The sequence below is a fragment of the Lissotriton helveticus genome, chromosome 5_1 (genome assembly GCF_964261635.1).
Source record: "Lissotriton helveticus chromosome 5_1, aLisHel1.1, whole genome shotgun sequence".
NCBI classification, from domain to species: domain Eukaryota; kingdom Metazoa; phylum Chordata; class Amphibia; order Caudata; family Salamandridae; genus Lissotriton; species Lissotriton helveticus.
Window position 1 is genome coordinate 651,442,895 of NC_136065.1, and position 17,528 is coordinate 651,460,422.

The following is a 17,528-nucleotide window of genomic DNA, read 5'->3' on the forward strand; positions in this document are numbered from 1 at the left end:
AAAAAGAGGCCTAGAAAGCTTCAAGAATATGTGTTTGTTTGCCCCACATTTGAGCTTGTCTCTTACTATTGGGCAAAGCGAAAGGAATTCTGTATGTTTGGCATTTTACCATTTCCACTTAACCTGAGACTCTGAAAAGGTCGGTGACGATGCATGATTGGCAAGTTTCCTGATCGTGCTTTGCCCTAGAGGCCTCCACACCCCAATCAAACAACCACACAACGCTGCAGTTATAATATTGGTGCCTCCCACAAAAAATCCACACACCACACCCATCTTTCAACCCTCATAATTCTCGAACCAACAACCTTGCCTGCATTTCCACCTCAACCTACAACTAGACGACTAGCCACCCATTTCCACTCAAATCCCTCATGTCTTTGCTCCTCCAAGAAGAAAGAGATGTAACATCTCATATAGTAATGCTAATTCATATATAAATCCTCTGGTCTGCACAATTTCTGGTACAATAACACTCACCGGTCTATTAGCCAACTACAGCTCAAACAGGATGGATGATAATTCCCTTGTTCTGCTTGACCCCTTATAGTCACATATAAAACAAACTGCTACAGGTCATGTCTGTTACCCCATATTCCACCAGTTCACAGCAATAAACCACTGTGAGGAAGACATGGGACTTACCGGACTAGCGCCGGGTGGGGAGCCACAATCACGGATTCCGTCTCGGAGCTTTAACCCAGGACTACCGAAACCATGCTCCTCTACTGTTTCTCTACAGGAACACGTCGGCAAGAATGACCCGGAAGTGACCTCTACGAAATCCGGAAGCAGTGGGAACGGTCCAATGAAAAGCGACCTAATCCAAGGGGCGGAGATAGAGAACGGTGGCGTGAAAGGAGCAGAAGAAAGCCGGAGTGAAGATGCGAAGAGAGAAGACGCGGGACCCGAGGAGGAAGACGCGGGACCCGAGGAGGAAGACACGGGACCCGAGATTCTGGACGCAAGACCCCAGTGAACCAGGAAGAAGGAGAAGAAAGCTGGTGAGAGGACTGGTGGTGTCCGGAGGATGCTGGGGAGCGGCCGCGAATCTGGAGGGTTGCGACGGAGCCGGTGAGTGATACGGCTCAAGGGTACCGGGAAGTGGGTTGGGGAGGCGGGAGGGAGTATAGGGTGGGGCCAGAGTTAAAAAGGGGTCTTCTATACGGCTTCTTGGCCCGAACATTGGGTAATACTGCAGCCTATTGTATTTTCCTAGTGTGTCTTAAATCAGTCACCACCTTTTCGTCGTCTTGATCCCAAGCACACTTTAAACCCCCCCCCATGGCACTTAAATATACCTAACCTTCTTACTTCCTGAACTCAACTGGGGCACCTCGACTTTCCCACCCTTCCCTGATTCTCTTAGGCACAACCAATATCTCGAGAGCACAAACGGTGTGGTGAAGGAAGAAATAAAACAACATTATTTCAGAGCCTATTTCTTACAGTTCCCTCATTTGTTTTTTTCCTCCTCCTATGAGCCTCCGGGGAGACTGCCTCGGTCAAGAGGATAAGGAGAGCAAGTCATCGCCTCTAACCATCTGGACCCCCTCCAGCTCATCACCGGATTCATCAGAAGAGGAAGAACCCGAGGGACAGTCAACCAACCAAATCACAACCCCTTCTGTTATTAATAAATCACCTTCTTTCAAACCACTTCTCCAGCCTCCTCGCCTGTTTATCAAACCCGCCCTCCCACAACCACCCATCACCAACTGAACAGGCATGGAACAACTGAAGACACCTGTCACATACTCCTGGGCAACAGAAGGCTCTCATTTAGTCCACCACCATAGTAGATCCCAACCAGATGCATACAATGACTGCTTCTTGACATCTCACAATGACAATCATATATGGGACCATAGTAACACAGTCCATCCCAACAGATCTCCCAACCATTTCCCTCTCCAACCTATGCCTGCTCAGGACCATAAACTGAACTAAAAATCTCACAATGATCAAACCAATGAAGTAACTAGCTAAGTGGATTATGGTCATAGAAAATGCCATAAAGGAAACACAGGCGTGTTCAAAGTTGCCAGCTAACTGACAATCATGAACTGCTGGCTTATCTTTCATGCTTCTATATCTATCACACTGCTAAGCGCTGTGTCCCATAACACCATACCTGCACCTCAATGGATACCATCCCACGAGATGGGAAAACTTTCCACATAGGATCAAAGGAAAGACACTGCCATTCCAACTAAACACTACAGTCTAGCATTTTACCCATGTAGCTAAGTGCTGCAGCACACCTCATGGGGATATTGAAAACTATAAAAATGCTACAATACAACACATTTTTTTCACAAGTGTACTCAGATTGACAAAGCTATAATTGACACTCTTTACCCTGACCCTATGTTTGCACTCTTTACCCCTGCTCCCATGTACTCTTCGGCAGCTGATGTACAAGTTCTCATCAGTACTTTCTCTCTAAACAAAAGTACTGGGATAGCACTTATACCTTGTAACATTCATTCTTATTCAGCCTCACAAACCCTACTTTTCACCAACACACCCAACCTTACCTAAGCCGTTCTCTCATTTTCTCATTAAGCTACTCGTTTCTGTTTCTTCTGTTGACTCCTCAGTTGACTGCTCTTTTTTTTCTTCATGGATTAAGTATTTGCCTCTTGAAAACTATGACCCTTTTGGCTCTAAAATTTGAGCACTAATTATTACTTTTAAGCCTGGCTGCAGAAAGCAGAGCTCTCTGCCAGAACTAATGAAGCTGGGAATACAGACATGAGAAAAGCTTATTTTCAGCCTAAAGGCAGACATTTAACATCAAAGACTAGCTCAGTGCATCATCATTTTTAATTTCTTATTCAGTATAAAATGGCGGTATATGGTAAATAACACTGAGAGAAGTGGCAGTGTATATAGTCGCAATCTCTGAAATAAAGGGTAATTACTAGATCCAATGATGGAAATATCTGGCAGGTGATGAAGTATTTAGGTATATGATATCTCATGGCATTTGGTGTGATGGGACCTGGCACCTAGGCATATGGAGGGATTACATCGACATGCAATGGCAATCTCTGCCATATAAGGAGAGTATGTGGACAAATGACAACATATGACAGAGCGTTCTCAGGAGCTGCCCCCAGAATCTGGAACTCACTCCCTCCAAGCATTAGGAAGACTCCTAATACTGCAACATTTAAGCGAGAAGTGAAGAGCTTCTTGATGAGTAAATACCTTACATAGAGAAGTTTATGGATCATTAGTGTGATCTAATGCTGCCCTCAAACAGAACACTTACGTCATCAGAAAGAGAAGGCTCGACGTGAATTAGATGAAAGATAAATGATGGTTCGAGACTGACGCCACTCCTTGTGATTAAGCTGTATACCAACTGCTACCTCATGTCAATGTGAACTCATATATTTATCTCACATCCTGAAACCATATAACCTCCTACCTCATATGTATGACGAAAATGGCAAATGATATAATTTCATGCTTTATAGTACTTCATATTGTAGAGGACTAACTTGAATGGAATGTAGATATATAAGCACCCCCCTAAAGCCATATAATTATCTACCTCATATCTATATGTTGTTTAATGGTTATTATCTTGTTAATCTTTATCCTACTTCTATGTAAAGCGCTCTGATACCCACGGGTCTTGTTCGCGCTATACAAAACCTTTTAATAAATAAATGTAGGCCCTCAGGTGTCACTGCATACCATAAATATGGTAGAATACTTCGGCATATGAGTACAATATCACGCATGAGGTGAGGTACCAGGCCACAGGAAACTTGCTAATTACTGTTATGTTGTGGAAGTGCTTAGGCATATGATGGTCACAACTGGTATGTGCTTGGAGTATGTGGACATATGATGGCAATACCCGACATCTGGTGGGAGTACATGAGCAAGCAATTGATAAGCCTGGCATATTAATTGAATATACACACACTGGTCCTTTTTGCAAAGGTATTTTCATCCATAAACATCATTTTGTGGCTGAAAATATTTGCTTTTGCCTCCCAGGAATTTACAAAGAAATTGCTGGGAGGTGTAAATGCATGTACTTCTTCAGATGTCGCCACCATGAGTGTAGAGTAATCACACCGGTAAAGTTGGCTTTCCAAAATGTGGTTTGCCTCGGAGCTTGGAAGCACCCACAAATACACATCTGTGAACATTCCAGGACCTCCTATCCAACCCAGGAAATGGTAAAAAAGATATTTAAGACATAGGTTGGAGTAACTCACCTTCCAAGATGGGAAGGGAGGGACGGATCGCCTCAGATTTGCTGGAGATGTAGGGGAAGCACTTTCTTAGGGATAATGTTTACAACATGTAAGAAAAAAAGTGCCTTTGCACCGGAGGTTCCCTTTCTCCCGTTCGGAATACTAGGATATGGAGAATTTCGCCCAGTGGTAACAGGACCTTGTGGGACATGACATTTCCTGTCAAACCACTGAAAAACTCCACCTGGCACATCTTTCCAAGCAATTGTATATGTAACAAGGACCCCCTGAAAAAATGCACCAGTATTCGCCGCGCTCAGCATCTGACGAGACGTACCGCCCGCCACCGGACATAGGGAGCCCTGCTAATCATTCTTTGGCAGGGAGATCTTTTAATCACCCGAACTCAGCGCCATTGGGAATCAAGAAATCCTTTCCTTAGAAACCAGTAAAGAGAAGCACCAACTTTGCAAGGTTCATACCGGCGTCACAAAAGAAACAACAGACCGAGAAACCAGGTTAAACCTAGTATAGAATAAAGGTCCCTAAACTAGACCACCAAGGACAAACCTTACCAAGCACCTATCTATCCTAAAGGGTTCCGGTTGGCGGGCGTTAAATCCAAATAAGTCTATTTTATCAGCCATATCCGATTTGAAATTGAAAAGGCTTTCAAAAAAAGACAGAATCTGAATATCATTTCTATAAAAAACTGTCTTCTACTAACCATCTGCTAAGATTACTACTTAATATTGTGTGGCTGCTCCAGGAAGAAGGCGCTGGCCGCCGAAACGCGCGTAGAGATCGAATTTTCGTGCCACCTGCTTTAATTAAGTTTTTTAATGAGATCGAATTTTCATGCCACCTGCTTTAATTAAGTTTTTTAATGTCTAGAAAATGTTAATTTATGTCTGTCAATTGTACCCTATGGAATTTTTACATTTGTATTGTTATTTTAATGTGATATTATAAGTTCTCATTTTTAACTTATGTTAATTAATTAATAAAAACATGTTTTTTAAGCAGCTTTAGTCTATTGCTATATATCTCTTGATCCTGTGGAAAACTATTGTGCTCAATTGCCTAGGGTGTTACTTTTCAAATACATCTTTCCAAGCATACTACCAAGAATGTTTAAAAATAGAGCCACTCTTCATAAGTGATGTAATGTAGGATCCGACTTGTGGTAGGTAGACTGTTCTGGTGAACGTTTGTTCACAAACCTGATTTCAATTTTTTTCAAAATTAATGCCAATCAGCAAACTGTTGTATCCAAATTTGTGAATTCCTTTTAACTTGAACAATCATTTTCCATTCCTTTATACTCTTAATGACATTTCAGATGTTCCTTAAATTTAATCAGCATTTTCCAAGAATCAGCAGCTAGTACTTGTACAAAGACACCGGTGCAAAATAGCAAAAAGTTCACAAACTTTTAAGGGACGATAAACAATTGCACCTAAATAGTGGTATGTGCAAACATCCCACCTGCAAAGCAAGTGGTGGTGTATATTTGCTTCAACTTAAGAATAACAACAATAAACAGATCGCTTCTTTCATTAAGACTTGTCAGTCTAGGAATATATTATCCAAGCCAAAATAAATTTAAGGTGAAGGACCTGCTGGGCCCAGGTTCACCTGTTGAGAATTTCAATAATTGGGTAAGGTCGGCGGTAGAAGAGGTTGCTGCCCTGACGAGAGTAAGCTCAAAGGGCGGGAAAAAACATCCTCCCAGTGTTTTTCAGAGGAGCTCAAAAGGCATTGCAGGAGGCAGGAGCAGAAATGGAAATTGGCCCCTTAGCCGATAGAGAAAATCAAACTTAGGGAGCTCATTCTCAAATATACAATGACAATTAAAGAAGTGAAAGTAGCATACTACTCCCAGAGAATAACGTTGACCATTAACGCCCCGAAATAACTCTTTAATACAGTACTCACCCTTTTATCACCTCCGATGCCTCAGGCAGTTGAGAACTTTTTGCAACAAAGTAGCGGAATTCTTTAAAGAGAAAATTATGAAGATCCACACAGATTTTCCGACGCCCACTGACGGTCCCAGTGATTCTGAGACTCAGCCAGGCTATGGTGAGGACAGGGCAGCTTCAGAACACCTCACACCCAGTTGTTTAGCCAGAGTCTCCCCTCTGCCTGTGTTTAAGATCAAGAACCTGTTAGCTGGTACCACCTCGGGTTCTCCGGATGAGCCTGGTCTGCCTGGGTTCCTGAAGCTGGTTTCAGACCTCATGGCTGAGGCTATGGAGAACATCTATTCCGACTTCCTGGGGACCCAGATGTACCCACAGGCCTGGAAGAAGGCAGCTATCATCCCTTTGAAAAAGAAACCTGATGGAGACTCCCGCGATTTAAAAAATGTATGCCTGATCTCTTTGTTGCCTGCTCCTGCTAAGATATTGGAGAAGCATATAAACCAAGAACTAGCCAAATATCTCCTTGATGAAGAACTTCTGGACCCTTCGCAGAATGGGTTCAGAAAGAATCATAGCACCAAATTGGCTCTTACCGCTACCACAAATTCTATTCACAGGCATGTGAATCAGGGAGTTGCGGCTATTCCGGTTTTGCTAGACCCGTCAGCAACGTTTGACACCATATCTACATCGCTGTTTGTGCAAAGGCTGCAGCAGGCCAGACTGAAGGATGTGGCCCTTAAGATTGTTGGAGTTCTTCCTGTGTGATAGAACAATCACAGTGAGTTGTAGCCATTTCAGAGCCGACCTCTTTCAGTTTCCCTGTGGAGTTCTCCAAGGGTCATCCCTAAGTCCTACCCTATTTAACTTGTATGTCACCTCCACGGCGAACCTAGTACGTTCTTCCAGTATCCAGGTATCGTCCTATGCAGATGACACCCAAATCATTGTCTCTATCTCTGATGATTGGGAAGAGGTAGTGGACAGGTTTAGGGCTTGTATGCGGGAGATCAGCAGGTGGATGAGAACTGGCTTAAAATGAATGGGGAGAAAACCGAGATTGTGGAGTTTGGAGTGGAAAGTTCAATCTGGACTGAAAGCTGGTGGCCAGATACCTGAAGTACTTTACCTATCCCAGTAGAGGCGGCCAAAAAACTAGGTTTAAATTTTTGATAACATCTTGACCTTTGACACCTAGGACAATAGAATGATTAGCTTTTGCTTTTGGATGATCAGGATCTTGAAGAAAATACTGCTTCTTCTTCTGAAAGTGCTCAGGGTACAAGTGGTCATTGAACTCATCATCTCCCGTCTGAACTACTGCAATGACCTGTGCTTAAATATCAACCAACTATAGTTAAACAAGCTCCAAATCATTCAGAATGTGGCCACATGCCTGGTCCTGGGAGTACCCAAATACTCCTCGGTCATGGAAGGTTTGAGATACCTTCACTGGCAGCCTATAAAGAAACGTGACTTTTGCTTGACGCATAAAGTCTTCACCTCTCAGGGATCAACCTATTGTAAGACAAACCTGAATTGGTACGTTCCCAGGAGATCTCTGAGATCAGCGGTACGCCTTAAGGTAGTGGTGCCACTATGCATAAAAGACAGGTGGGGGGAATGTGTTTTCACAGTGGCGGCAGCCAGGCTGTGGAACTCCCCTCCTGAACATATCGGGAGTCTGAGATCGCACCTACTGATCCGTAAGCAACTTAAAACATGGCTTTTTGTGGATTAGGCTTCTGTTGGGGGTTGCATTGCAGTGGGTTTGTTTGTTTTGGGTTGCCAATCTTCGTCCTGTTTCTCTTCTCTTCTTAGCGCTTGGACGCCTTCTGGTCTAATACACTCTAGAAATACCATAAATGCAAATACAAGCTAAGAGGACTTGGACCAAGACCATCAACGATGTAACCTTCACAGACAAAAAACATGGACACCTTGGAGAACAAAGCAAACCTACAGACAAAAAAAACATCTCTTGCTTGAAATGCCTAAACATTAAAAACCAAAGCATCTAAGCTGGCATTCTCCTACCTAGCTCTGAGACTATGGAACTTCATTCCACACTGTATCAGACAAAATCAGGACCTCCTTTTATTCCGAAAGGATTTGAAAACGTATCTTCTCAGGCTTTATATCCCTTGTAAATACTCTTCAGATTATCCTCCCTATTCATTATGTTTTTCTGTAAAGGCCATATGCTACTTTATGTGTAGAGCACGCTGCAGCCCTTGTGGATAGGTCTGTGCTATAGAAAACACCCCAAATAAATAAAATTAAGTACATAAATAATTTACTTTCTCAGCACAGTCATGCAGGTCTTTCCACCAATGCTACCCAGTGCTACAATTGACATGTCAACTTCGTCCATTTCATCTCACGCTCGAAATAAAAGTACAGTGGAGGTCCAAGCTTTAACATCTCTTCTACAGGTGCCTACTCAGAGACCAACCTGTCTCTTTGGCAATGAATACCAGAGACAATTATGAATACAGTTATTCATCTTATTCAAAGAATACATGTACTTTTGGGTCCCTCCCCACATTCTCACACAAAAAAGGCACCGTAAATATTCACATTACAAATATCTTTTGTTGATGGAAGTCTTGGTGTCTTAGAGTGCACAGTTGACCCTTTGTGTGCGACTGAAAATGATGAGATACAGCCTGAGACAGCGTTCAGGAATATTAATAGGGATGATTCAATGGTCCCCCCTATATAGTATCTAACTACAGTATATCAAAGTCGCGCTTTATATTATATAATAAAGTACCGTCAACTAAATGACGATTAACCAAAGCACATAGAGACACCCAACACATGCTTCGTCCAATACTGACTCTCTTTCTTGATTCTAGCACTTAATCAAGGAACACAGTAATTATTTGTTGGTTTATAGATGTTAAAAGGCAACTGAACCGCAATTTAATGACAGATACGGAGTGCGATACACGGTCTATGTGGTAAACAGTTGTTGTGCGGTTAATGTAAAGACTGTACTATTGATCGCTAAACGTAGTATCACCAAATCAGTGGTGCAAAATAAATGCAAATAAAGCCTCTTTATTGTCTATCAATGATATGGCTCAGAGCAGAAGCTAGTAGTAGTAGTGAACAAAAAGATAACGAGGGGGGCAGATGGTGGTCTAAGCCCAAAGGTGACAAATCACCAAAACGTAAATAAAAGAGAGAACGAGGGTAAGAAAGGCAGTGCTGTGCACACATGCTCCTATTTATCTACTGATGCTTTCCTCTCGCATGGCCCCCTCCCCTACATAATACCTGGGGCTCATGGCAGCCCTCCCCAACATAATTCCTGGGGCTCATGGCAGCCTGACACTAAGTAAAATGTGTACAATCGCCCATGTTGGCATTAATAAATACTATATTTCCTTGCTTTGTATTTAAACATAAGGACCACTTTCTCTGTCATATATTTGGCACAATAGAAATTATTTACTAAAATATAATTTCAAATAGATAGCGCCTCCACAACCTGCTGTATATTTAGATGAATCTTTGCAACACTAGAAATAAGCTGCTTAGGAAAGCTATTTTAAGCAATGCAGATAACATCGAAACGAAATTGGAAATGAAATACTGCAGACTCGCTTCAAAATGGATATTAAAGGAAAACAATGAAAAATTAGAATGACAGAATTTTAGAAAACAGCAACCCTATAATGTAGACAAAAACAATTTACAGAACTGGAATTAAATCAGAAACTGCCTATGGTGTTTAAAAAATAATCTGTTTTCAAATATATATTTACTAATTAAATTAACGCAAACTAGTCACAATATAATCTGTTTTTGACTAGATGCAAATGACAGCAAACAAATCCAAACCAATGACTACACATAAGACACACTGAAAGTACCACGTTCAACAAACAGCGGAAAGCTGGCAGCACAATTAATCAAAAAGCTCCCCTTTCAAACAAAAAAGCTATAGGTGCTTCCTAAAAAACCCTAAGTGGATGAAATTGAAATCAAACTGATCGAAAAAGATCCACGTGGAACCAGACGGAGTATAAAATGCAGATATAACAAAGTACTTTGAGCAATTTTAAATGTAAATATTTTTTAAATATACACGACTTATTAGGCAAACGCCTTGAGCGCTTCATGTTTTTCAGAACATCTTTTTCTGAAAGCCTGGTTATCAGTAATTTCATAGGAAAGGCATACAGCTGGGATCATGACAGCGCCATGGACACGTACTGCTAATGATCTCAAACTGCTGTTTGCATTTAATTTAATAATATTAGCAATTAATGTCTCTCACCAAGCACCATGTTCCTTAACTCAATCACCTGATTCCCTATGACAGGAACTGAGGCATATGCTTATGGATCACAAAGGTGATTGTCGCATAGAACGAGCAGCACGAAAATTATGCACAACTTATTTTACTGAATAGGAAAAGCAATATGCAGCTTTTAAATGGGCTCAAAAATGTCATCAAGAGTTGAAAGTGAAACAACAAACTCATCTGCAGCAGAAATATATTATGCAGGTGTCAAGCATGGAGTCTGAGCCATAAATCAAAACTAGATGGCCGGGCATCAGCCAAGGATAATTTGATATTTTTACCTTCAGCAGCTCCTTTGGAAAATCGCTACCACCATTCAGTCCTTCCAGATTTCCAATAAACTCGCAGCATGACATCCTTTTCCCGATGTTCTAAAAACAAAAGGCCACAGAAACAGCTATCAGTGGTATTTTGGCAATCCTTACCGTCAAGTACATTTTTCTTAATTGTTTGTAAGTTTGTGGTGAAACATCTATGTGAATCATCTGATGCAATGATGGGAAACAGAATGACAATACCACTAAAAATTCCAACTTCCCAAATCAAAGTTGCCTGTAATCACATTTTCTCAAAAAGAAATTTCCTGTCAAAGTACAGCTCAATTCTCGGTGAGTATGGCCTCTCCGCACAGTACCTTAGCCTCTACCTCAGAAAAATAGGACAATGTTTAAGACACAAGATGGGTTCCACCACCTTTCTCAAATAAACCTGCACACTACAACTTTTACAGTCAGCCTCACAAAATGCTTTCAAAATCGCTACCTTTAGCCAAGGTGGTTGACATTTTTCAGCATTGACCTCAAAGTAATGGAACACTCTGCCCCTTGAGCATCATACATAGTCGACCTGCTATAACCCCAGAAGCACTGGAAATCAATTCTATTCTGCATCTTGCCCAGGGACTTCATGGCCAGGTACACTTGCCTTTCCAATGGTCATGGAGCACTAATCATTGATACAAAGTGCAATGGGAGGCTTACTGTTAGATAAGTCCTAGTATGTTAAAACATGCTATAGATCTCAGCATGATGGGATACCTCAGCCCTTGAGTACCATGTAATAATTATGCTTCAGTTCAATTCCCACAGATGTCAAAAAGTCTTTCGACCTTACTCTAGGCGTAGACTTTTTACTTTTACTCTTAATACTCCAAAATGAAGATGGATGAAGTTGGAAGGACGGAGGCTTTTCACAATATCATACCATTTATCAATTTGGCTTTTGGTCATGAAAGACCACACAATGCCTAGACAGAACCACTGAAAATAGGAAAATAGACCCATTTGCCTTTAAAATACTGAATCGTGAGAAAAGGCTAATAATATACTCTCCTAGTGACTGCTCTTGCGATAAAATCAAGAAAGTGGAGAGGATACAGACAGTTTTAACTTGTTGCCCATTTACGTGCAGAACAGTTCCTCAGTCTATAATCCAACCTGCGAATGTGCAAACAAAATGCCAGTATATAAGATTTTAGAAATTTCTTCCATCTGCTATCATTATTAAACATTGCAAAAAACACAGTTGATGGACAGAATGTAGAACAATGTCATACATTCACCCCAGTACAAGGATCTGGGCCTAAATCCATCATTTTTTTGCACTCCACACCACCCTGGGTTAGACACTGGCTATATGCAAATCAGCTCTGACCCTGTGCCTCATGGGAACAGTCCAGTCCGAACTACCAAGCCATGTCTTTCCCAGACTGGAATCAAGCATCCAAGGACCGGTTTCTGGCTATCAGCCTTCATCAGCCTGGATAGCTTGACTCCAGTGGTGTGGAGAGCCTGGGACTCACGTCTGAGCATACCCAGCCCACTCGGGGTGAAAATTGCAAAAAACACAGTTGATGGACAGAATGTAGAACAATGTCATACATTCACCCCAGTACAAGGATCTGGGCCTAAATCCATCGTTTTTTTGCACTCCACACCACCCTGGGTTAGACACTGGCTATCAACTGTGTTTTTTGCAATCATTATTAAACAAGCATTTGCAATGCAATAGGTTTCGTATTTGCGAGAGTTTGAGCTATTGGCATTGTTAATGACAAATCTTTTATCTATGTCTGGTTTTGAAAACAGTTAAATAAAAGCCATTATCCTTTACAATGCAAATAGCTTAAAATTTCGCAAATGCGAGACCTATTGCAAATGCTTGTTTGGAGTCTGCAGCACTCCCTACAAGCAGTGATTGACTGAGGCCTTGATCTGAACCCGCGTGACTTCCCGCAGTTCATGCAGTATCCTGTCCCAGTAAGTCCTCAGCTTAGCACAGTCCCTAGATGTTGCTGGCTCCCCTCCACATCGGGGACAGGCGGGAGATAACAATATATAACAAAGGCTTGTCATGCATGTGTGAAAATGAACTCTACTACAGAAACATAGCGGAAAAAACAAGAATGTTGTCATCTTCCTAGTACACTAGAAGCTTCATCTTATTAAACCTGTGTATCGTTATTGATCAAAACACATTACATCAGTTGTCTTTGTTTTTGTAGAGCCTTTGGGAAGAGGGGACACTCAGGGGGACCTGGTGGGAGGGGTGAATGGAGTAGCAAAGACACAGACAGAAAAACAGCATCCATTTGTTAGGTCTCGTCTGGCGTTAGCAGCGTGCATGCACTGCTCTCGCCATGGGAGGGCTTCTTGGAATCGATACGATTCCAGAAGCTCACTTCCTGCTCTGCCCGTGTTTTGCATTGGTGCGAGTCATTTTGCGTCACCAATTATGCAAAATCGGGTGTTCCGATTGTCCAGGAGGCTTTTTAGTCCCTCTTGGTTACCACCCTGTCCACTTTTGGCCCCGCCGACGGGATTGGATCTTTTACTTGCGGCGGGAGACAGTGTCTCTTAATTAGCAGCTAAGCACTTTTTCTTTTCTTTGTGAGCCGCTCTCACTGCAGGCGCAACTTATTTTTTTTTATTAACGGAGCATTGTGCTTTAATGCGCTTTGAATTTAAAATGCAGTACTGGGCTGTACAAAGCCCTCACTGCTGTGCGTGCAACATGAACTGATATTTGTTTGTTGTGTAGTATGCAGTACTAGGCTGTACAGAGTCCTCATTGCTGCATGCGCTACATGAACAGATATAATAGGCTCTTGCTCTACAAGGTCTGCTGGCTGTTTGTTTAGCAAATTCATACAGCACAAACTGAACTCAAGAGTAGTAGAGACCTTTACAAGACACCCAGTTACATTACACAAGAGCACATTCACACAGGAACACATTGCTGGGTGGAGAAGTGTGGCTCGCTGGTTAGAGGAGGCAGACCTGGAAGCAGAGGTCAGCCCGGGACCAGGGTTCAATTCCCGGCTCGGCGGGGTCTTGAGTCCTAAAATGTCCATGGACTCGACAATTCTCCCTCCGGTGCCTACTCGATTCACTGATTCACACTCTGCGACTCTGGGCAATAGCTTGCTTAATCTCCACAACGGCCCCTCGTGGCGGGATGCCTGGCTTTCACCTTGCGGATACCCTGCCGGGGTTATCTCACAGGGGAATACCAGGACGGGTTCCCTAAGCAAGCGCTTAGAAACCGCTCGGTGATTTGCGCTATATAAATTCCTGTACATTGCCTTTTAGAAGGCACAGGAGATTAACTAATTTGCCCAGAATCACACATTGGTACGCCAACGCCATTACTCGAACAACACCAGCTTCCGCACACGATCATCAAGCGTGATTAATCAATTAATCGTACCCGATCATCATGCGTGATTAATCAATTAATCTCCCCATGGTCCCCCTGTTTACTAAAAACGGGGTGCTAAGGAACATTCACAGGCGCTATAAGAAGGGACCACCCCGTTAAATCTGTTTTGTGTTCTATTTACTCGTCGTTTTTTGTATCTAATATTCGGCCTCTTTCTGCTTTCCCATGTGCCCCCTTCGAGATCCTCCTCTCCATCTGCATTCTGCCAGCACCCTCCTACCCAATAGTCGGCCACCACCACCACCAGGTCCACCACCACGTCCACCACCATGTCCACCGCCACCATGTCCACCACCACCACCACCACGTCCACCACCATGTCCACCACCACCATATCCACCACCACGTCCACCACCACCAGGTCCACCACCACCACCACATCCACCACCACCACCACCATGTCCACCACCACCATCACGCCCACCACCACATCCACCACCACCACATCCACTACCACCACGTCCTACACCATGTCCACTACCACCATGTCCACCACCACCATGTCCACCACAACCACATCCACCACCACCAACACCATGTCCACCACCATGCCCACAACCATCATGTCCACCACCACCACGCCCACCACCATGTCCACCAACACCACGTCCACCACCACCACGTCCTCCGCCACCACCACGTCCACCACCATGTCCACACCACCACCATGTCCACCACCACCACATCCACCACAACCACCACCTTGTCCTCCATGTACACCACCACCAAGTCCACCACCACCATGTTCACCACCATGTCCACCAACACAACGTCCACCACCACGCCCACCACCACCACGTCCACCACATCCACCACCATGTCCACCACCACCACGTCCTCCACCACCACCACGTCCACCACATCCACCACCACCACATCCACCACCGCGTCCACCACCATGTCCACCACCACCATCACGTCAACCACCACCACCACGTCCACCACCACCACATCCACTACCACCACCACCACCACGTCCCCCGCCACCACCACGTCCATCACCAACACCACCACATACACTACCATCACGTCCACCACTACCATGTCCACCACCACCATGTCCATCACCACCACCAAGTCCACCACCCCGTCCACCACAACCACCACGTCCACCAACACCACGTTCACCACCACCACATCCCCCACCACCACGTGCACCAACACGTCTACCACCACCACCACCTCTCCCACCACGTCCACCACCACCACGTCCACCACCACATCCAACACCACTACGTCCACCACCACCAGGTCCACCACCACCACCAGGTCCACCACCACCACCACCAGGTCCACCACCACCATCACGTCCACCACCACCACCACCACCACCCGTGACAGGTAAAGTGTCACTGGAGGGCAGGGGTGATAGGAGTGTCAACTCCGGCTGTACATGGGACATTTAAGGATGCATTGGGTGCGAGAAGACGGGAATAGGGGCTAGAAGTTTTACACCAGACCCAAGGCACAATGTCACAGGGGCTCCTGTAAAAGCACTCGCAGCATCTCTACCTCACAGTGGCGTACCTGCACGAGCCACTCACTCAAAACAAGCATTGGCATAGCCAATAGGTCTCGCCTTTGGGACCTTATAAGTGTTTAGCCATTCAACATTTGATGTTATTGCACCAAGGATATTGTGCTGGATAACTAAACACTTATAAGGTCCCAAAGGCGAGACCTATTGGCTATGCCAATGCTTGTTATCTAATATGACAGTTTCACTAAAATGTGACGTAACCAAAACAAACGTCTATGCCTTGTATTAAACTTGTTTCAACTCCATACATATTATTTCATTGTGTACATTCATCATAAAAATCAAATCTAGAGAAAAAACGCCCACATTATCATCACTGGCATTGCAGGCTGTGCCAGTGAAAATAAATGTAGCCCCATAAAACATGCTAAATATATTTTTTACCATACTAGTGAAAAAAAAGCATTGGCAGAACCAAAATGTCTGGCTTTATTTTGCCAACGCATTCACAAATAAAGCTTACATGCACTGCACGCACAAATGCTGTTTATCACATTAAAGCCTACGCTACTGACTTTGGCAATGCTGGGAAGAAAGCAATGAAAATTATTGTTTTTCTGTGTAGAATGTCTATAGTAGGTACAGATTTTGATTTGTCAAACAGCATGCTGATTTCAGATCTAAAATAGCAATCCATGAAATAGAATCACATCCCGGAAAGTGAAAAGGTACATAAAATAGCCAATAACATGAGGTGAGAGGGTACACTCCTTAGGATGGAGCCAATGTGCACTCAATACGTATTTTATTACATTGTCAACAATATTTGCTGCAGACAGCTGTGCAGTCAAAACAGTCCTAATAAATGTAGACATGTAATACTACAGTGCATAGGTAAAAATCACATTTTCTTACTATACTAGAGCATTTGGTCTGTAGCAAGCCCTTACTGAGTAACATAACTAAACATGTTCTTATATTGCGGACAACTGAACAGCATGGTTCAGTGTTTCCCTGTTTCAAGAAATATGTCTTGTTTTATTGCAAACTGCATCAAAATAAATATGTAATATTTAAAAATCCCATAACTAGTATCATTTCAACTATAGTCAAACAAAGCTTCCTCGGGTTCCTGTGAAATTTACAATCTAATTTGCTCTCTGCCATGTGGTTTATGTTATGTCAGAACCTTTCTTTCCATTACATAATGGTACCATAATGCAGTTACAATTATGTATCCTCCATTTATAAAATGGCCTTCATGTGATTCTATGTTAGTCTGACTCCTGCAGCTAGTACAGGCTTATAAACCAAGAACACTTATCTTGAAGGAAGTCAAAGGGTGTATATGAAACTTCAGTACCCAGAATTCAAATGTTGAATGGAAAAAAAGGCCTGGATAAAGGGAGGGGGGGTTTTATCCTTGTTCCTAGGGACACTGAGTATCCAAGTAACATGTATGTGCCAGGATGATACTTTAGCTATGGGTGGATACCCACAAGTAAGAACTGTTTCAAAGAACCGTTTCAACTGAGAAAAAACAATCACAGAGTACGACTGGTTCCTATACGTGAGCTCACACACCTAAGGATTGACCCGTATGGTGTGTCTCTGGAATAGCAACATAGAAAATATAAGTCCCAGAGTGAAAAACAACAATGGATAACAAGCATTGGCATAGCCAATAGGTCTCGCTTTTGGGCCTTATAAGTGTTTCAAGGAAGGAAAAGGCATTGTGATCCAGGTGCATACAGCCAAACAAGAGTTTTAATGCCCTGTTGACCGCATAATCACGCGCAACCCACCAGCCACATTAGAGCGTGGCTACGTCAACACGTTCACCTTGAGCATTTGGGAAC

General features: G+C 43.3%; 1 protein-coding gene across 2 annotated transcripts in view; it reads right to left on the reverse strand.

Moving 5' to 3' along the window:
• The window catches only part of PSD (pleckstrin and Sec7 domain containing), a 656,537-nt gene that overhangs the window by 293,121 nt on the left and 345,888 nt on the right, over positions 1 to 17,528 (reverse strand). For both annotated transcript variants that reach the window (XM_078643048.1, XM_078643049.1), the window contains one exon: positions 10,751 to 10,840. In XM_078643048.1, the coding sequence (XP_078499174.1) occupies positions 10,751 to 10,840 (90 nt within the window). The remainder of the gene's footprint in view (positions 1 to 10,750; positions 10,841 to 17,528) is intronic.